Source organism: Thunnus thynnus, chromosome 17 (assembly GCF_963924715.1).
Source record: "Thunnus thynnus chromosome 17, fThuThy2.1, whole genome shotgun sequence".
In the NCBI taxonomy this organism is placed as follows: Eukaryota; Metazoa; Chordata; class Actinopteri; order Scombriformes; family Scombridae; genus Thunnus; species Thunnus thynnus.
The window spans coordinates 2892236-2914721 of NC_089533.1; the positions used below are offsets into that span (position 1 = coordinate 2892236).

Here is a 22486-nt window from a genome sequence, read left to right on the forward strand (position 1 = left end):
TTTTATTGAGCGTCTTCAGATGATGTTCAGTCTTTTTATTGGAAATACGATGCTTCATCCTGTCAGTAAACACGACCCTCCTCCTCCTCCTCCTCCTCCACACACACACAGTTTATTACCTTCACACAACCTTCACTGGTTCACTTCAATGTCACATCGCTGCTAACGAATCTAACAGAAATATATACATGCTCCTATTAAGGCTGCACTGGATTATTATCAATTAATGCATGGATTATCATTTTTATGTCTATATAATGTGAGAAAATAGTGAAGTTTCCACTATAATTACACAGAGTTCAAAGGTGATGCCTTCAAATATCTTATTGTGTTCAACCGACAGTCCAAAACCCAAAGATGTTCAACTTGCAGTGACATAAATCAGATTAAAGCAGCAGATACCAGCTCACAGAAAATTCAGATGTTTTTTTAAGCAACTTTTCGAGCCAAAGATTCAGTTTCCAGCTTCAGAAATGTGCATGTTTGATGGTTTCTTCATTTCTTAATGATATTTAAATTAACATCTTTTGGATAAGCTCTGAGAAACTACAACAACATCTTTTAAAGATTCCCTACAGACATGTTTAAAGACATAAAAATACTTGGTTTTGAATAATAATTTGAGTCTGATATGATTTTTTTTTTCCATCCTGTAAATGACATCTCCTCCTTCTCCTTTATTGTAAAATCCAAAGTCTAAGAACATACAAATATTTCTCATTGGAACACAAAATGTCTCAAACTTCACTGTAAAGACAAAACATCAACACGTGTGTCAGTTGAATACTGGACTATGATTGGCTCCAGACTAGTTGTGATGTCACAACATCCTGCTCATAGTCGCGCATGTTAAACTGAGATTTCAGCAGATGAAAAAACAAACAAACACATTCATCATTCTGCTCAGAGAAGAAGAACAAACATCCAAACGGTCTATTTATCAAACTGCTAGAAGTTACATTTTGGACTTAAGTGAAAGATAAAAGTCACTTTTACTCACAAATTTAAGAATAAAAACAATTTAGCAAATTTCTTACGACTTAAACTTGCCGTTAAACGTCAGAGAGCTGCAGACGATAAGTACATGATAAGTAGATTATTAAATAATCTAAACGATAGATTAGCTGAAGCAGTGTGTGCTGTGTAACGGAGAACAGACTCATTTCAGCCTGTTATTTACATTTGATTGGAACATTTGATCAGAGCTGAAAGAATTAATCAACAGAAATTTAATGGACTATTATTTTAATAAGCGATTGATCGTTTTACGCAAAAAAACGCCAAAAATCTGCTGTTTTCACCTTCTCGAATGTGATGATGTAATGTAATGATGACTTAATGCTCATATATGATAGTGACTGAATATATTTGGGTTCTGAGTAACTAAAACACTAATTTTTCACTATTTTCTGACATTTTGTAGACAAAACCATCGATCAAGACAATAATCAGCAGATTAATGGATCATGTAAATAATTGTTAGCTGCGGCCCAACATTTGATACACGGAACCAAACATTTAATTACAAAAACTTGCCATTAACGCTGCAACAATTAGGCAATTACACAATTAGTTGATGACAGAAAACTAATCTGCAACTATTTTGATAAACTGAATAATCATTTCAGTTATTTTTAACTCAAAAAAAGCAAAAAATTAACTGGTTTCAGCTTCTCAAATGTGGTAATTTGATGCTTTTCGTTGTTAAATGTTTTTTTTTCATTGATCAGGGTTGCAAACAATAAGAATAAAGCTTTTAAATTCTGCTCATAATATTTTCTTTGACATACCTCAGAATTTCTTTCCTTCTCCTCTTTTAGTTTCCATTGAAGCCAGTTTCTAATCATTTCACTGCTATTTGTATATTTATGTATTATGAATTAATTAGCTGCTTGTTTTTTTTGCTTTTACGAATCAACATTTGATTTTTTAATAAAATGTAAGGATATTTTTAGAGTAGGGTTTTAGAGTAAAGCCTGTCTGTGCTTGACTTCCTGCTCAGAGCACATGTGGTTAATCATGTGATCACTTGAGAGTTTAAGGTTACTCCTACACGCTTGATAAAAGGTGTCTTGTCTTATTTTTTTTGCTCTTAAATCGGCTCTTTAAGTGTAATTCTTAAGACGATATTCACCAATCCAGCACCCGTTCGTCTTGTATTCTCCTCACAGACTCATAAACACACTGCGGTTCTTTATTTCCCTGTTTGGCTACGACTTCGGATCTTTGTAAATCACTCGTTTAACTCTCACATCCACCTTCTTTTATCCGGTTTTCTCTCCTTTTTTCCGTCTTTCTCCCTCTTGTCTCTCTTTACCTTCCAAACTCTCGTCCTATAAAAAGCGCTGGCATGTATCTGTTTTAAAAGCCAATAACTGTCAGGACATATCACCGCTCTCTCTCTCTCTCTCTCTCACACACACACACACACACACACTGACACACACACTCAAAAGGGAAGATCACAGGGCATCCAGTTATCTGTAATGAAAGGACGTAAAAATGGATCCCTACAATACAGCTAATGTCTCTCTCTCTCTCTCTTTCTCACACACACACACACACACACACACAGCAGCATTTACAGTACGCTCACTTTACTACACAAGAGAACACCTGGATCCCACCAGGTAAAACAACACACACACACACACATAACATAATTTTCTGAATCTCCTGCAGAGTCCAGATCATCACCTCCTGCGTTTGCTGCTTCCAGTTCTGACTGTACACACATGCAGACTTGGAGAATTTACTGAGCACATACTGAGCTTCAGTTGGTAATAAAATGATGTAAATGGAAGCACAGAAACACATTTGTTCTTGTAGGGAAAGTTGAAGAAATAGAGAGAAGAAAATCAGACATTTTTTTGCTGTGACTTGGCGAGCGCCGACCTGCAGGCTTCATAATGTTTTCCCCCTATAAATAAAAATCACCACAGCCTCTCCTAATTTATGCACACACCTCTTGATATGAACTAAAAGGGTCTGTTAAGTTCCTTGATTTGAAGAGAAAGATTTAATTAACCTCCTAAAACACAACCACTCACTCGACTGATTTAATCCTTAAAGTTACTTATGCTGTGCACATTTATCTTAATATGTGAGGCTGAAATTGAGGCTTAAAATAAAGGAATATTGATCTTCTACATTAAAAATAACAAATTAGAAAGCGAGACACTGTTGTCACTGCGGGGAGAAATGTGACACCAAACTCCGTTAATAAATTAGATGATTAAATATTTACTTTCTTTTCGGCAACCTGACATTTACTGCAGAACGTGACTGGATATATTTTAACCAAATACTCGTCTCATTCTTCCATTCGGCGTGTATATAAACCATAAAGGGCCATTTATTAAGCAAACATCAGTATTTTTTCCATTCATGTCGCTAGATAATTGTCCTCTTCTACAGAGTATGTTTTGTAAAACTGGGTGAATCAAAGAAACTGATTCTGGTTCAGAGTTCAGAGTTTGTTTGTGGTACAATGGATGTACGTATCTGACCTGCAGCCCACTAATGAACGCGTTAAATTGCCGGGTTTTTGAATTAAGTTTGGCCTACTGGTCCATCTCTCCACACAACGGACCAAAGCGGGGAACTGTGTTGATGCAAATGCCAAAACAACAGGCGAGCAGCTGCAGCCGCTCCGGAGCATCTTCTCTGCAGCTCCCCGCGGCGATAAACGCTCATTTTCCGGGAAGTAGAGGAGACACACGTGTAGAAATATCAATTAAACTCACACAACCCGGTTCCCCATGAATAATGAAGCAGATGTGATTCAAACATACCGCCTGCAGCTTGTGCCGGACGGCCGCCTTTCCGAGCGGCGGCGGCGGGTCGCCCCTCTTGTGCAGCCCCCTCCGCGGGTGCTCCCTGTCGGCTTTGTTGAGCCCCGCGGCTCGCTCGTCTCTCTTCTCCCGACTCCTGGCGCCTCCGTCCCCGCCGGTAGAGTCCAGGCTGCTGAAGTTCCACACGATGAGAGTCTGGACCAGCAGGACGGCCAAAGCGGCCACCAGCAGGGCGGACTTGGAGCGCCGGGCCAGCCTGCGGGCACACGGGTTACCGTTCATCGTTCTCCTCCTCCTCCCTCCGGCTCAAGCTGAGAGCCCCATCCGCTAAACGCCGACAGCGGGGTGTGAATGCTCCCCTACGCGGCCTGAGAGGGGCTACTGGCAGGCAGAGAGGAGGAGGAGGAGGAGGAGGAGGAGGAGGAGGAGGGAGGAGGGAAGAGGGAGGAGGGAGGAGGGATTTTGGCAAAGGCTTGAAATGAGGAGAGAGGTTTGGAGGTTCGCAGGCAGCAGAGAGGACTCAGAGGCCCTCATGTGGCCATTAGAGAGTCAACAGTTCAGTCAAAGCATTTATCATTTATACGTCTCATGTAAAATCATACACAGATTATTACCCAGCAAATCATCATATGTGATGTACTTCTAGAAACACTTGTTCATTTGTTTTGACGCTGAACCAAAAGGCTGTGGAAGGACTTGAGTAGATTTATTATTGATAATATTGAGTCTGTGTAATGGCAATAAAATCAAAGAATATTATATGAATAACTTAATCATTATTTTAGCAAAATTTCATATCCGCAAATCCAAATTGAATAACTCTAAACTCTTATTTATTATATTTGAAAATGAAATACATGAAGCAATACATGAAAACTAATTTCTCCTCCAATAACAATGTGTTTGTATTAATGAATAATGTCCTCTAGATTTTTGTTTATATTGTTTATTTTGCTATGATTGACTGATGTCATTTGAATGTTTTCAAATTTTGTATAATAAAGACCTTTAAAAAAAAAAAAAAAGATTTTGTCATTTAGAGCAAATGACGTCGCTGCACTTTGTAAACCAGAGAAGAAGAAGAGACGCATCAGGAAGAAACTCTCATGATGATACAACTCAGTCGTCAGACTAGAGAAGACGGGATGGACTTTACTATTAAGCAGAGTAGGCAACTGCCTGGGGCCCCTAAATAAAAGGGCCCCAAACAGATTTAATGTTTAGATATGAAAAATATTGAATTATGTTACTATTCTAATTCATTGTACCGCGAAATAACTTCTAAAAGGCCCCAAAAGCACTTAAAAAAAAATCTATGACTGTTTACCTCTTCTTCAGAGGAAAACGTTGTACCACTACATTTTACATCATTATCCATTAATCTGTTGATTGTTTTCTTGATTAGTTGATTAATTGTTCGGCCTATAAAATGTCAGAAAACGACCAACAGTCCACAACCCAAAGATACACAATTTATTATCACAAAAGACTAAAGACACCAGAAAATATTCACATGAGAAGCTGGAACCAGAGAATTTTTCCCTAAAAAAAAAAAAATTACTCGATATAGTTGACGATTAATTGTGTAGCGGATTAATCGACTCATGGTTTCAGCTCTAGTGCTTCTGCAGGATGAGCAGCTCACGGAGGAACTTCTCTCTCATATGAAACGTATATAAACCAGTAAATTATGTGAGTTAATAAATGTCAAATAAATGTTAAAGTTCAGTCTCCGTATGTATCTGACCAGAGCAGGCAGCCAGTCAGCAGTGGGTCCAAGCTAATGGAAGATATACCCAATGAAAATAAATATAAGTATAATTCAATATGATAAGCTTTCTTTCCACGTCTCCTCCTCCTCCTCACACACACACACACATATATGCATTATGTATGCAAACAAACAGAGTTCCTCTATATAACCTAAGGAAATGATTACCTCTCCATACATTATGTGTCTCCAGTCATGCAGTAATCACACCACACACACATATATATATATGCAGCACACTCCAACAACCCTATTAATCTTCCTCTGCTCCATCTCTGCTCGCCTTCGAATACACTTTCCACCAGATTAGTCTGATTTCATGCATATTGCAGAGAAGTGCCAGTGATCTAAATGAATGAACATCTAAAAATAGACACTTCCCCTTTCGCTCATTCGCCCTCTCTTTCTTGTTCCTCTTGTTCTTCATCTTCTACTTTATTTTTAAGCAATGACGGCGCCGCGGCTGAAACATCTCGACGCCTAGCTATTCGATGGATCGATGGATGGTTCATATTCCCCAGAGGATGAATCTAACAGGAACGGTGCACATAATTAAACATTGCTGTACATGCGTGAGAGTTAGCCAAGAGGTTATAAAAGTCACTCCTAAAAATAGAATATGAGATTTTAAATGACAAAGTTATTAAGATCATGTTTGAGCACATTTATTACACGTTATATTACTGCAGTAGCAGATGAAATCCACTTAAAACTTGATGCAGTTGGATAATCCATCATTTTTCTTATATTTTTTTTATATATTTCTCATCTATCCAGTGTAATGATGTACTGTATTGTGTGTGTAATGCGACACAGTATTGTGGTTGTACAACATATGTGTCTGTGACTTATATATATGTTGTTCTGAATATCTAAGTACCCAAATGTAAATCTGTGTGACCATAAATAAATAATCAGAACATGGGGACATATGAATTAATGATGCCTGTATGTAAATTCATCGTATTGCATACGTTCACCATGTGTTTCCCTCCTTAATGAAACCTACACCCAACCTCATGCACCTGAACCATAACCACCATCTAAGCCCTAACCCTGATTGCAGAGGTGGTGCTGCAGGAAACACAAGTCTAACAAGAGGGAAACACTATTCGAGGGGAGAAGAAACTTCAACACAAAACCAACAACGAATTTACACACAACAACCAAGAATGTTGCAGCTCAGCGAGGAACGTTTCTGGGGGAACGAAAGCTGAATTTGGTTCTGAACAGAACGTAACTTTGAAAGATACTGACTCCATTTAACTAACTCAGACTGCTAAAGTATCATATTAGCTTCAGCTGAAGTGTTTATTACAGTGTAGTCTGGTTCAGATGGAATATCTTCATGGTCTGTGGAAAATCCCCTCCCACTCTAACCTTCCTCTACCCGCCTCGCTACTTCCTGGATGGGTGGAGCCTCAGAATCAATGCAGGCGGCCGGCTCACCTGCGTCAAACTCTTGAGAACAAACAATGTGGCTGGCCTCATGTGGATGTCTCATCCCTCCAATAGTTTGATCTGTGTAAATGATGTGTAAGTTTCCTTTGGTTTAAAATGCACTTACAGCAGTTTCAGTAATTAGGGCCTGAGCCCCAAAGGGGAGAAGACCCTCTTGTATCTGTTCTCTTTCTTTCTTTCTTTCTTTCTTCTTTCTTTATTAATCCGCCACTTCAACCCTATATTTGACCCCCTAAACATGCCCAAAAAACTCACCAAATTTGGCACGCACATGCGGTTTGCTGAAAAATTTGATAAAATGTAAAAATTAACCCCCAAAGTGTCAAAATGTGCTCTCTAGCGCCACCTATGTATCTAAAATGGCGGCCACGGCCCGTAGGAATGTCGTAGAAAGATCGAACCAAAACTCAATTGTTCGTCTCAACAAGACCTACAAATCATACGCTGACACCCCTGACCAACAGGAAGTCCACAATACACCCAGCAAAGTATGACTTTGTGCCAATTTTGGACCCTGAATAAACGCTATCTCCTCCTAGGGCGTTAATGGTATCGGCTTCAAACTTTAATACATGACTTATCACACTGTGCTGAACATAAGTTATTAAAAGCTTTGCAATAACTCGAACAGTTTAGATATTATAAGCCCTGAAAGTTGGAGTGCCACATAGCACCTTACAATGTAAACCAATGGGGAGGCAATCTCTAGGCATGAACTTTGTGCCAAACTGAGGCGTCTGACGTCCAAACTATAAGTCTGACCACTTTCAAACCTATATCAATGGATTCGTGACAAAAATTCCTACTAAAATGTGATTTTGAATGTAAGATTTGACCAAAGTCATGGGATTTATGAAGATATTTCCACTAGAAGACTGCTCCGAAATCCTTCTCTCAGTCTGACAGGGAGGAGGGGATGGGTGTGACGGTTGAATGTAGCTCAGTTTATAGGATATAGCAGAAAGGTCTATATACATACAGTACATTATATACAAACTAAAGCTTGTATATAATGTACTTTAGAAGTTTAGGGTTATTATCATTTATTTTACAATAATTGTAGGTCTTATATGTATAATCAGTAGTGGGGATGACCTATGAGGGGAAGTGAAAAAATGGAGTGAGGGTGAGAGTTTAGTGATAAAGTTCTGCAGAAAAATAAAATCATGACTAAAATTTGTAGCTCTGTACTGCAGTTTTTCCTTTATTAGTTCCCGGGCACCTGGCGGTTCACTCACACTCTCCATTCAAATATATGAGTATTTTTCTGTGTCCAGCTGCAGTTACTTATTGTCTCTACACACCTGACAGTACACATGTCAATCAAACTTTGACCAGGTCATGTGGGTTTAAAGTCTTTACTTTTCTAAAAATAAACTCAATGACAATTAGGAAATTAATTTGTTTTACATACAAACTCATCGAGAGTTTTCAATTTACTAATTGAAATTCAAGTGAATGGACCCAAAACTTGCATGATTTTGATGCCACAGGTGTGAGCAAGACAGACATGTCTCACCCTGCAGAAAATTCTCATCCTCACACCGTTGAGATCTGATGTTTCACCATGACAGAGGAAGTTGCTAGAACTTTATTGCAAATGCTCCAGTCTGCACCAAACTTTACATGTTTGTAAAGTCAGACCTGTCAGCCCAGGTCTGGAGACATCTACATGCCTGTGACAGAAGCCCGTGGTCTGCACCGCGCCCCAACGGCAGCTTTAATTTATGATTTATTTGTTGTACTGATTAGGTTTAAGTTGTGGTAAAGTTATCTCTATATCTCTACATTTACATAGGAACTGTGTTTGAAGTTAAATTACCTTTGTTGGATTAATAATAATTATTGAATTAGGAATTATTATGTCTGGATTAATATCCTTTGTTATGCCTTTTCTTCTGTTATCAGATAAACTGGTTCAGCTATTCCATAATAAAAGATCAGACTGGAACTCCTGCCTTTTTCTCCTCTGTCCTCACAGACAAGTCATTGAGTTGGTGATATTCCTTGAACCAGACTGTCCTTAGGAGATATTCCTCAAGATAAATATTCTTCAGAGTCAGTATGGACCCATTTCCTCATATATATGAGCATATCAGTCTTGTATTAAGACAAAACTTGTAAAAACCTGAACCTGTCCTTTAACCAACATAATCTGGACCAGCCCTCAGAGCTACTCGTCAAATCTGACAAGAGTGAAACACGCCTGAGCTTTTGTGCATAATGGTCTAATTAAAATCTGAATGCAGCATTAGTCATAAACCAGCTCTCTCTTTCTCTCTCTCTCTCTTTCTTTCTCCCTCTTTTTTCTTCTCTCTCCATACATTCCTCACTCAGTTAAACATCTCATGCTTAAGAAACTAAAAAACTTTGTTTTGAGCCAAACAGCTTGAAGCAGAAGTAAAACCACGTTAAAGATTAGTTGTTCATTTCATGCTCGTTACTCGCGAGTGTTTCTCATTTCTAACAGGGTGAGTCACAGCTCAGTGAAAGAAGACGGCGTCAACCACGCAAAGTGTGAATAATTGTGTTTATAAGGCAGCTACACACATGATACATGTGCAAAATGTAGCAGCTAAAGAGACAGATATATTTCTCAGGAGGTGGTGGAGGCCAAATCAGAGCTAAAAGAGAGTAAATACCGGACTTTTATTCACCAGTTGGTGAAACAAACACAACCAGATGAGTGTTTCTCTGTGAGTGCTGGATGTGTAAATAGTTGTAAACATGTTCAACAAACTTCAAAGTGTAACATGCCAGAACTAACAGCTTGTTTCCCCAAAGTGGCCAAAAAAATCTGTTATTAGAGGTTTAAATCTGGTTTAATTGTAATGAGGAGATTACAGCAGGACATTTTACAGCTGAAAAATAAAATTGTCAGCACAGGACAAACTATGTGATGTCCTACAAGTCCTCACTTTTCTGTACTGCTGTTTCTTGTAATATGAGGTGACATACAGTATGAGCGGTTATCAATACAGCTGTGATAAGTTGATTTATGAGCTTTAATTCTTATAAATCATTCATCCAGTCAAATAACTTTCAGAGTTAAAACTGTTGAGTAAAAATGAAACTCAGGAAGCAGAACAGACCAGGCAGAAGGGATTTTCCATATGTCTCAGTGATAATTATGTTGGGTTTGTATATATTTATACCACGGCTGCAGAGAATACTTGATTCTGATTGGCCCGGAGGATGTGTATTATTCTCAGATAACCTCACAGCTCTGACGTAGCATCCTCAGCGTCTTTCTGGATTACTGATAATCCTCAGATCTGGAACCGTTTCAGTTCTTACTAAACTGCACCCTCACCTGCTTGTTGAACAGGTAAAGTAACATTTATTCTGCTTATTGTTCAAACATGTCAGAACACAATGAACTGTGAGTGACTCAGCTTAACGCAAACAACTTCAATCAGTCCTGTTTTCTATGTCTCTTATGTGTCTTATGCTGCGCGTTTTACTGCGTTTGGTTTTATTTTCCTGTTTTTCATGCATTTGATTTTATGTTTTTTCTGCTGCTGGTTCATGTTTTATCTTTAATGTTTGGTTATTTCACCATATGTGCTACTGTTTTTATGTTGCGTGTTCTTATTTCCCTGTAATTCAAGATAGTGTATATAAAAAATGCTCTGCTTTGAATGATTATTTCTCCAACTCCAACTTCACTGTAAATTCTCAGTGTTTGTGAACTGGAGGCTTCAAGTTTCCACATCATACTTTTGTAAGTTTCATACTGGACCGTGATTGGCTCCAAACTCGATGTGATGTCACAAATCATGCTTGCAGATACAGTAGAGCCGCAGAAATGTGTCCAAAGTCCAGATTTAGACAACAAAGACTTTACAGTGACTTGGCTAAAGAGATCAGGTTTCTTCTTTTAAATCACTTTTTAAAAATATATTTTTTAGTGAATTATTGTGTGGTGTTTTATTTAGTTTTGGTCTTTTTGTGTGTGTGTTTTTTTATTGTGGTCTGCTTTATTGTAAAGCGTTTTATAGTGGTGTTTTGAAACATGTTATATAAAAAAGTGTTTTACTATTATTATTAGATTAAATGATCAACACAGACACAGATTGTTGTTTTTTCTCCTCCTTCTGGACCTGCTCCTGCTCATTCACCTTCTCATCTTTATTACTTGGCCCAAATAAAGTTTACAAGCTGCTTGGAAATAAAAAGCAGCTGCTCCGTCACAATGAAAACCTAAGCAAATATGACGGGAATGTAACTGTGGTTTATTCTCTCAGTTGTCAAACCTGTTTCTTCTTGATAGTGATGTTGCTGATTAAATGTTTCCTACTGTCATGCAGCTCATCTGTCACTGTATATTAGAAACTGGGCAACGTTATTATTATTATTTTTTTCTTGTCGGAAAAACATCACCAGGGAGGCTGGAAAGTCCCTGGAATTCCCTGCTCAGATTTAAGGCCCTAAAACCTCTGATGCCACTATCTGGCAGCACAGAACACATCAACATGCTTTAGTGGCCACACCCGTGTACAGCGTTTAAATGTTTCCTACTTAACTGTAAACGAAAGTCATACAGCAATGCAAGAGGAAGAAACGAAAGTGAAAGGAGACAGATGCAAAATTATGGCATTTCCTCCCAAAGCCGAAGCTCTTTATATAGGTCACTTCCAAGTGAACAGTCATTTCCAATCTACCTGCACTCAGGGACCAACACAAGACGGGAGACAGGTACGTGAAACACACACTTTGTTTTTTTTCCGTGAAGAGAGAAGAGAGAGAGAGTTTTTACAGAAAGTCAAAAAAATACTGTGTCAGACAGAGTGGCCTTAACCCCTCTTTTTATTAGTAGATCATGATGTCAAGTCTGACTCAACTGAAAGCTTCCTGACTGATGAATGCACCTTTTTCTGGACTGCTACCACCACAACAAAAAACAAATTTGCTCTGTTTATCGATATAACAAGAAAACTTTTTTATTATAACATGTTACAACGAGAAAACTGTCTCGCTATAATGAAAAAAGTTATCTCGAACAACAACAATGGGAATCACTTGCCCTCTTGTTTCACACCCACATGGGGGGGGGGGGGGGGGGGGGGGGGGGGGGGGGGGGGGTAAGGTGTGTATGTGTGTGTCTGTGAGAGAGAGAGGGACAAAAGAGTAATGTAAGCTGCAGCCCATATAAATTAAAGAGTATGGTCCAGACCTGCTCTAAGTGAAAAGTACCCTGAGATAACTTTTGTTATGATTTGGCACTATGTACATAAAACTGAATTGAATATAAATTACATCTTTTTAGCTGCACACACACACACACACGCACACACACACTAGTTTTTCTATACATACAGATACACCATCCTTGGACATCCATATCAATACTAACACAACACAATTTTCAGATAAATAAATTTGCTTCAATGTCCTGCAAAACTTGATGATGCATGAAATGCCCCTGACATAGCCCCTAGTGGAGAGAAATGCTAATGGTGTGTGAAGAAAATTGCTCAATCAACTGGAAAATAGGAAAAACTACAATTTTGAAGTCAGGGCTTCAGTTTGAAAGTCTTATAAAACAAAACGCATGAATTTATGCTATAATGGTCATGGGATCAAAAAATGTGGTTTTAATGGGTTTAAATGGGACCTTAAAGGGGCCCTAACATGCTGAAAGTTAGTATTGTTTCTATGCAGTGTATTATAGACTTAACACAGGACAGGATCTGTGGTTTAATTTCCAAAATTGGATAAAAAATACCTACTTTATCAAAAGTCATGGCTACAGCATAATCACAGTCAAAATAATCAAAATAAAACATTAAAGGCCCTTTTAGGTCCCTAGTGAGGCACGAGGGTTAAGCTAAGTTGGTCCTAACTTGCGTTCTAGGTCCGACCTGACACTGGAGGAAATGTCAGGAGATCACCATAGTTGTCAAGATATTTCAATAAAAAACAAAAATGTCAACATCATGGTGGCGCTGGAGGAAAAGCACTTTGTGTTTGGTGCTAATTAGCAAATGTTTCCATGCAAACACACTAAACTGCCTGTTAAACATCAGCATGTTAGCATTGACACTGTGAGCATTTTAGAATGCTGACATTAGCATTTAGCTCTCTCTTAGTGTTGTTTCACAGCTAAGCTAACAGTTTTCCTCTGCTTGTTCAAGTTTTTGTGCTTAGCTAGGCTAAACAGATCCTCAAGAAGAACAGAACTTCAAATGATCCTTGAATATTGGTATATGTGTCTGAATCATGTCTTAATTGTCTTGTTCCATTCCTGTATTATTTTTATTTGCAGTGATGTTTAATTTCTTTGCATGAAATCCTTCTGAAGTTTTTACACTTATATATCTTTTTCCTACAGTGATACTAAGACCAACATGTACCCGCAATCACGGTTCCGGTGGGCTGAGGATGACTTTACTCTGCCTGAGGGGGTAGGTCGACTGGGCCTCTCAGCACCAGCTGATGGTAAAAAGTATGTCATGTACCACGGCACCACCAGCGCAAGTGCTCAGGTCATCCTGGCCTCAGGTTTTCGCCAGTCTACAGGTGGGATGCTCGGCCCGGGCGTCTACCTCAGCAGAGATCTGGAGAAAGCTAGTCGCTATCCCATTGATCACCCTGAGCATGACAGAGTCGTCATTAAGGTCTCGGTCAACGTGGGGAGAGTGATCGTCATCAATAAACAGGGCCACCCACGTCAGAAGAACTGGCACGACCCCAGATATGGCGAGGTGTACGACACCGCCTGGGTACCTCCCGGGTGTGGAATGGTGAAGAGCGGTTTGGAGGAGGATTGTGTCTGGGACCCCAATCGAATCAAGATCCTTCGTACCATCAAACCACGTCCAGTCCAACCTGGATATGGTGCAGGGGGCTATATGTGAGCTCTACAAGCTGTTACCAAACTGATTTATTTTGTATGCTCAAATATATTTTTATATATTTGTATAAAAAGGCGATGACATTTGTATTTTGTTACTCTGTCATTGTAACCTGGAAAATAAATTGGTCATGTTAAACCTTAAATTGCTGTGTGATGGGTAAATTTTCATTTTGAGATATTCACCTTTGAAACATCGGCTGCCATCAAAATACAATGGAGGTGAAAATAATTTTATTTGTGGTGCGTGGAGCATTAAAAACACATTTGCAAATACTTACAAGAATCTTGCTGTTCAAGAAACAGTGTCCCTGTTACTCTGAACAATCCCCCTTGTTGTGTTTCCTTACAAATGGTGCCTACTACTTATTTTGCACAGAAAACAGTTTGATATCTTGAGATAGCATTCTGCTAATGTTGCTAGCAGTAGATCACTATGATTCAGACTCAAACTGTGTTTCTGTAAAAAATCTCGTAGTTGCATTTGCAGGCTGATATTTTGTGGAAGAGAACATCTTTTTTGTTTAGTCTTGATATAAGGCCAGTTTGTTATTGTACATCTCTGGAAATTCAGTGACACAAGTAGGTTATGTAGTTTTGTGTTCATCTTTCAGTTCAAGCAGTGGGTGACAACAATCATCTGTAGCCTTTGTTGCTAAGGTTTATCATGTTGTCCACACACACATAACTGTCTCCTTTTTCCCACTACCTCACATGGTTAAATTGAACCAGCTGTTTGCCATTAAATGTGAGTTAAAGGATATGGCTGCCAATTTTCTATATATTTTTCTTATTGTCAAGACATCTCAACTGTTCTACATGTCAATTTCACACAGCATTGACTGGTCTCTGCAGTATAATCTACGTCTATCTCTCCTAATCTGTAATGCAACTATTATATCTTCCAGGAACCTAAACCATCAAGTTAAAGGAGTCTGGTTATTTTCTATATCTTCCTTATTGTCAACAAATCTCATTTTTGGATCCAAACCAACAATGAACTGATCTACTAACAAGTATTATGTGTTCACCCAAAGCCTGATATATCTTATTCCTCTGAGCCTGTGTTGTTTTCCAAAAACTATTAAAAACACATCAATAAGTCACACTGCAGCACTGGGTGACATGTTCCTTCATTATGAAGAAAGCATTAGAGAGATGAGTACATGAGTAAATACAACCACTAGATGGCCACAGAGAGGCCATGAACAAATGCTTGCCCAGCAAAAATACAAGAGAATAAAGAATATACAGTGTATTGTATATTGAATATAGATATAGCAATATCTGACACATATTTATCTCAAAATAAGAAGTCAAACCATTTTTAAACATGTGAAATGATGTCAAGGATCATATGTTTGATGGTAAGTTATTGCAGTCTGAAGGAACCTTTAACATAAATTTCTCTTTCCAATTGTTTTTCTGACTGTAAGAAAGGAGGCGGAATATCATGTAGAGTGTCTATATTGATAAAATGAGGAATATTGTACCAAAAACTGTTGTAGGTAATGAGGATAGTTGAAATGTACACATTTGAAGATGAGTTGCAGCCAGTGAACCCAGTAGAGCTCAGAGACTGTAGAATCAATGCCAGCACCTGGTGGCCCAACACCTTACTAAGATACTTTATGTTGGTTTTTCCTTTAATTTGTCACCTGTCTGTATATTGTAGTATGATGCACATATTTTTACATTGTTTTTCTTATTTTCCATTTTACTTATATTTTCTCTGTGCTTATATATATTTCTATTGTAGAACGTGAGCAACTGTAAAACGACCCAATTACTCCTTGGGGATCTGATTCTGATTGCAGTGTACTCTCGTTCAGATAGAATATCTTCAGGGTCAGTATGGAGAATAAGTATTGTTACAGTGACCAAGACCCTTTTCCCCATATATATGAACACATTAGTATTGTATTAAAACAGACAGAAAAAACCCGAACCTATTCTCTTACCTAAATGATTTGTACCAGCCCTTAGAGCTACTTGTGTAATCTGACAAGAGTGAAACACACTGGAACTTTTGGGCATAATGGTCTAATTTCAATCTGAATGCAGCATTAGTCACAAAATTTTCCTCTCTCTCCATACATTCCTCACTCAGTTAAGGTAACATCTCATGCTTAAGAAACTAAATTCGGGTGTGACGTGTTTTGAGACAAACTACTTGAAGCAGAAGTAAAACCACATTAAGGATAGTTGTTCATTTCATGCTCATTATTCAGAGTGAGTGTTTCATTTCTAACAGGGTGAGTCAAGTCAAGTCACTTATTTATAGGGCACATTTAAAAACAACGCAAGTTGACCAAAGTTCTGTACAGAATAAAATCAGGCACTAAAAACAGAATGAAAGACTAAAATCAAAATAACCACATAACATATAGCACAAATCAACAAACACAGTTAAGGTAATAGTTAAGACGTGGCCAAAAATATTGGTACCCTTCCTTTTTTAAAAAAAACTATTTTTTGTCTGTAATAAGTTGAAACTGACAGAAGTATATAGTATCCATCATTCTTTATTTCACATTGAATATAACTGAAACTTTGCTTTTGATTTACAACTTAACATATTATTTAATACAATAAAACAAATGAAAATGGCCAAAAATATTGGTACCTTTAACACAAAATTTTTGTAGCACAGCCTTTGGAGGCAATAACTGCAGTTAAGCGCTTTCTGTAAATCTGAATAAGGTTTCTACAGTTCACCACTGGTAGTTTGGCCCACTCTTCTTGAGCAAACTGCTCCAGTTCTCTCAGGTTTGATGGGTGCCATCTCCCAACTCCAAGTTTTAGCTCTTTCCATCGATGTTCAATGGAATTCAGATCAGGACTCATAGTGGGCCACTTCAGAACGGTCCAATGTTTTCTTCTCATCCACTCTTGGGTTCTTTTTGATGTATGTTTGGGGTCATTATGCTGAAACCACACAAGAGCAGCAAAGTGCGTGCCATGCAATCGCTATGGAATACCTGCCCTCTGCGGTGAAGTGTGGCCACACTAAAAGTTGGGAATAGTTTAACTTTTTGCGGTGAATTGCTGCTGTATATAAAAAATACTCTGCTTTGAATGATTATTTGTGTCTTATATGTTTTTTCCACAAAAAAAGTGAAATTACCTCAATAAAATCAAGAATCTATGAATATGTAAATATTGTTCATTTTGAAAGTTTAGGGGGTGGGAGGATTTTTTTTTTAAATGGCCCCAAAATATCTATTTGTCATGAATTTTTAGAGTAGCAATAGGTGTAAAATCAATCAAAAATATGGCTATTTGGTCAAGTTGGCACACAGTAGATCTGTCTCTTCATAGTTTGTATTAGGCACGGATCTAATATGACTTAAATGCTTTCCATCCACTTACAACAGGTACAGATCAAGCAAGGTACTGAAGTCAAGGAATGCTATCTCCTCTGTCTTAGATAAGTTGCAGGTCCTAAGTATGTTATTCATACACAGACTGATGTTTGATGTGTGAACCTCTAAAACCAAAAAACGTCATAAAATCATTTAGGCTAGTCTATGCCTAATATGAGTAATAGGCCTATGTCATAAAATTCAGTATCAATTTTAACTGAAAGCTTTAACAACTCCTATTCACTTTCTTGCTCCTTGCCCCCCTTATCTTTATTACCTGGACCAAATAAAGTTTACAAGCTGCTTTATGTCATGGAAATGAAAAGCAGCTGCTCCAGCAGAATGGAAACCTAAGCGAATATGACAGGAATGTGATTCTGGTGTGTTCTCTCAGTTGTCAAACCCATTTCTTCTTGCTAGTGATGTCTTTGATTAAATGTTTCCCACTGTTACATAGCTCATCTGTCACTGTATATTAGCAACTGGGCAACATTATTATTTTTTCTTGTGGGAAAAACATAACTGGGGAGGCCTGGAAAGAGATAATATGCTCAGATAATAACTTAATAATAATAATAATAATAATAATAATAATAATAATAATAATAAGAAGAAGAAGAATAACAACTTTATTTGTATATCACCTTTCATACAAGTTATGCAGCTTAAAGTCCTTACAACAAAAGTAATTACATGTACCAGGTGCTTTACATGAAAAGGACATAAAAGAACATAAAAGCGTGTAAAAACATTGATGTAATACAAGATGGAAAATAAAATAAAAATAAAAATGAAACCCACTTGATAAAGTGAAACTAAAATACATAGAATGCAAATAGCTAACAAGGGATTTGGTGATATAGTTTGGTCCTTGAATGTTTAGGGCTTTGTATATAAGGAGGAGGACCTTAAAGTCAATTCTAAATGTAACAGGAGGCCAGTGCAGATTAGATAAAACTGGACTAATGTGCTCTCTCTTTTTGGTTCTGGTAAGTAGACTGCAGAGTTTTGAATGAGCTGAAGTCTCTCAGTGGCTTTTTTCAGAAGGCCAGTAAAAAGTGCATGGCAGTAGTCAAGCCGGCTTGAGACGAAGGCATGAATTAGCTTCTCAGCATCTTTTTGATTTATAAATGGGCCGACTATTAGGATTTAGTTTTATCCTCATTTAACTTTAAGAAGTTATTGCTCATCTATTTATTTATTGCTAATAGACAGTTGGTGATGGAGTTAATAGCTGCAGCATCATTTGATTCTGTGGAGATGTACAGTTGTGCGTCATCTGCATAACTATGGAAAGATACATTGTGCTCGCTGATGATATCACCAAGTGGCAGCATGTACAGTGAGAATAATAATGGACCAAGGCAGCTCCCTTGTGCAACTCGATAGCTATTGTCATATTTCTGCAACTGTAAGTAGGTCTAAAAGGATAAGAACTGAGATCTTATGTCATCATAGCTCAGTCTGAGGTCGCTGATTATCTTTGTGAGAGCAATTTCAGTGCTGTGGTTTGTTCTAAAGCCCAACTGAAATTCCCCCAGGATATTGTTTTCTTTGAGAAAGGAACTTATTTGGACTGAAACTATCTTTTCAAGTATCTTACTGATGAACGGAAGGTTGGATATTGGTCTATAGTTAGTCAGTACTTTTCTATCAATGTTTGGTTTCTTTAATAAAGGTTTTACAACAGCTGTTTTGAAAACATATGGGAAGATGCCTGTTCTAAGAACATTTAGTATTTAAAATGTTCAGGACATGACTTGAGACACTATTAAACACCCACTTAAAAAATGCTGTAGAATATAAGACCCTAAAACCTCTGATGCCACTATCTGGCAGGACAGAACACATCACTGCTGTAGTGGCCACACCTGTATACAGCATTTAAATATTTCCTACCTGACTGTAAACGAAAGTCATACAGCAATGCAAGAGGAAGAAACGAAAGTGAAAGGAGACAGATGCAAATTTATGGCATTTCCTCCCAAAGCAGAAGCTCCATATATAGGCCACTTCCAAGTGAACAGTCATTTACAATCTACCTGCACTCAGGGACCAACACAAGACGGGAGACAGGTACGTGAAACACACACTTTGTTTTTTTTTCCATAAAGAGTCTGGGTTTTTACAGAGAGTCCAAAAAATACTGTGTTAGACAGAGTGGTCTTAACCCCTCTTTTTTATTAGTAGATCATGTTGTCAAGTCTGACTCAACTGAAATCTTCTTGACTGATGAAAGCAGCTTTTTCTGAACTGCTGCCACCACAACAAAAAACAAATTTGCTCAGTTTATCGATATAACAAGAAAACCTTTTTGTTATAAAACTTTTTTGTTATAACATGTTACAATGAGAAAACTGTCTCGCTATAATGAGAAAAGTTATCTCAAACAACAAGAAAAACAAGTCATCATAACAAGATGCTCATAAAAATAGGATGTGCATGAATGTTTGAATGAACTGATCAAGTCTTGAAATTCTGCTCTTACTTAGCAACCAGAATGTGATTGTTATCGGTATGCAGACAGTCTATCAGAACTGAGTCCATCAGATGCATTTGTCACAATGAAAACACCTAATATTATGAAAAAACTTCATAAAAAACTTTCATCATATAAAGAGAAAAGTATTTCTTAATGTGAAGGGTGGCAGTTCCATAATCATAAATAATGGGAAAAAACATTTTAATTATGGTGAGAGTTGATCATTCATTAATTCATCAAATAAGACTACTTTTTATACTTGACATGAGATAATATTCTACTGGAAAAAAAACCCCCCTCTGACCAGGTCACCGATCTATAAGAGCTACAAACAGTTTACAGTTTACATTTTATCTGTGTATCATGACTTTTGGACCCAGTAAACACAACACCAGAATTTTAGTCTGTATCTTGGAATAACAAGACAAAGAGTTTACAGCTATGCTATCAGCTCTGTGAGGCTGAACCACTGACTGTATATAATGATGGATGACGCGTCTCCACTTTCTGCCGCCGTTTTGGCTTCTTTTCTGGGGAGCTGTCATGACATCATGTCATGATCTTTATATACAGTCAATGGGCTGCACTTAAGCCCAGCTGTGCTTTGAACTACATGCTAACACCATCATGCTATGCTGACAGTGACAACGTTAACAAGCTGATGTTTAGTAGTCACAAAACAAAGTATTGGAAAAATTTTAAATCTGACCTGATGGTGGCACCAGAGGAAAAGTCAGGAGATCAAAAAAGTCTTTAGGATTCATCATCTGGGCACCATGAATATCTGTATGAAATTTTGTAGCAGTCCATTCAATAGTTGTTGAGACATTTCACTAAAAAGCAAAAATGTCAACGTCATGGTGGCGCTGGAGGAAAAGCACTTTGTGTTTGGTGCTAATTAGCAAATTTTGCCATACAAACACACTAAACTACCCATTAAACATCAGCATGTTAGCATTGACATTGTGACGATGTTAACATGCTAATGTTAGCATTTACCTCTCTTTTAGTTTTGTTTCACGGCTAAGCTAACAGTTTTCCTCTGTTTGTTCCAGTTTTTGTGCTAAGCTAGGCTAAACAGATCGTCAAGAAGAATATAACTTCAAATTAACCTTAAATATTATTATATGTCTGAATAATGTCCTAATTGTCTTGTTTCCTTCCTGTATTATTTTTATTTGCAGTGATATTTAGTTTCTTTGCAACACTGAGACCAACATGTACCAGTGGGCTGAAGATGACTTTACTCTGCCTGAGGGGGTAGGTCAACTGGGCCTCTCAGCACCAGCTGATGGTAAAAAGTATGTCATGTACCACGGCACCACCAGGGCGAATGCTCAGGCCATCCTGGCCTCAGGTTTTCGCCAGTCTAAAGATGGGATGCTCGGCCCGGGCGTCTACCTCAGCAGAGATCTGGAGAAAGCTAGCCGCTACCCCATTGGTCACCCTGAGTCTGACAGAGTCGTCATTAAGGTCTCCGTCAACGTGGGGAAAGTGATCCGCATCAGTTATCAGGGCCACCTACGTCAGAAGACCTGGCACGACCCCAGATATGGCGAGGTGTACGACACCGCCTGGGTACCTCCCGGATGTGGAATGGTGAAGAGCGGTTTGGAGGAGGATTGTGTCTGGGATCCCAATCGAATCACAATCATTAGTACCATCAAACCACGTCTAGTCCAACCTGGATATGGATATGGATATGGTGCATGGGGCTACATGTGAGCAATACGAGCTGTTGCCAAACTGATTTATTTTGTATGGTCAAATATATTTTTATATATTTGTATGAAAAGGAAATTACATCTCTTACATTTCTCTTTCCTACAGTAACACTGAGACCAACATGTACCAGCAAACACGGTTCCGGTGGGCTGAAGATGATTTTACTCTGCCTGAGGGGGTAGGTCGACTGGGCCTCTCAGCACCAGTTGATGGCAGAAAGTATGTCATGTACCACGGCACCACCAGGGCGAATGCTCAGGCCATCCTGGCCTCAGGTTTTCGCCAGTCTAAAGATGGGATGCTCGGCCCGGGCGTCTACCTCAGCAGAGATCTGGAGAAAGCTGGCCGCTATCCCATTGATCACCCTGAGCATGACAGAGTCGTCATTAAGGTCTCGGTCAACGTGGGGAGAGTGATCGCCATCAATTATCAGGGCCACCCACGCCAGAAGACCTGGCACGACCCCAGATATGGCCAGGTGTTTGACACCGCCTGGGTACCTCCCAAGTGTGGAATGGTGCCGAGTGGTTTGGAGGAGGATTGTGTCTGGGACCCCAGTTCAATCACAATCATTAGTACCATCAAACCACGTCCAGTCCAACCTGGATATGGTGCACGGGGCTACATGTGAGCTCTCCAAGCTGTTACTAAACCGATTTATTTTGTATGGTCAAATATATTTTTATATATTTGTATAAAAAGGAAATTACATTTGCATTTTGTTACTCTGTCATTGTAACCTGGAAAATAAATTGGTCATCTTAAACTTAAATTGCTGTGTGATGGGTAAATTTTTATTTTGAGATATTCACCTCTGAAACATCTGCTGCCATCAAAATACAATGGAGGTGAAAAGAATTTTATTTATGGTGTGTAGAGCATTAAAAACACATTTGGAAATACTTAAAACAGCTTGCATTTAGAGAAACAGTGTCCCTGTTACTTTAAACAACACCTCACTGTGTGTTTTCTCACAACTAGTGCCTACTATTTATTTTGTACAGATAACAGTTTCATGTCTTGAGGTAACAG

The 22486-nt window shown here is 38.4% G+C and overlaps 2 protein-coding genes across 2 annotated transcripts in view; one reads left to right on the forward strand and one right to left on the reverse strand.

The window, feature by feature from the left end:
* The window catches only part of LOC137201257 (xylosyltransferase 1-like), a 52973-nt gene extending 48490 nt beyond the window's left edge, over nt 1-4483 (reverse strand). Inside the window, exon 1 of the mRNA XM_067616211.1 lies at nt 3795-4483. Within this exon, the coding sequence (XP_067472312.1) occupies nt 3795-4076 (282 nt within the window). The 5' untranslated portion in view covers nt 4077-4483. The remainder of the gene's footprint in view (nt 1-3794) is intronic.
* A 7095-nt stretch (nt 4484-11578) lies between these two features.
* Nucleotides 11579-22226, forward strand: gig2e (grass carp reovirus (GCRV)-induced gene 2e). Its single transcript, XM_067570790.1, has 5 exons — nt 11579-11724; nt 13361-13882; nt 17260-17275; nt 20924-21450; nt 21560-22226. Exons 2-5 carry the CDS (start codon nt 13377-13379, stop codon nt 22083-22085), a joined length of 1575 nt encoding a protein of 524 aa, XP_067426891.1. The 5' UTR covers nt 11579-11724; nt 13361-13376; the 3' UTR covers nt 22086-22226.
* The last annotated feature ends 260 nt before the right edge of the window (nt 22227-22486 follow it).

Excerpts from the sequence above, each read along its gene's own strand:
- gig2e (XM_067570790.1), top strand. The coding sequence starts at position 13,377 with ATGTACCCGCAATCACGGTTCCGGTGGGCTGAGGATGACTTTACTCTG. Across the intron at positions 21,451-21,559 it reads TATGGTGCATGGGGCTACAT|TAACACTGAGACCAACATGT; the intron begins GTGAGCAATACG and ends TCTTTCCTACAG.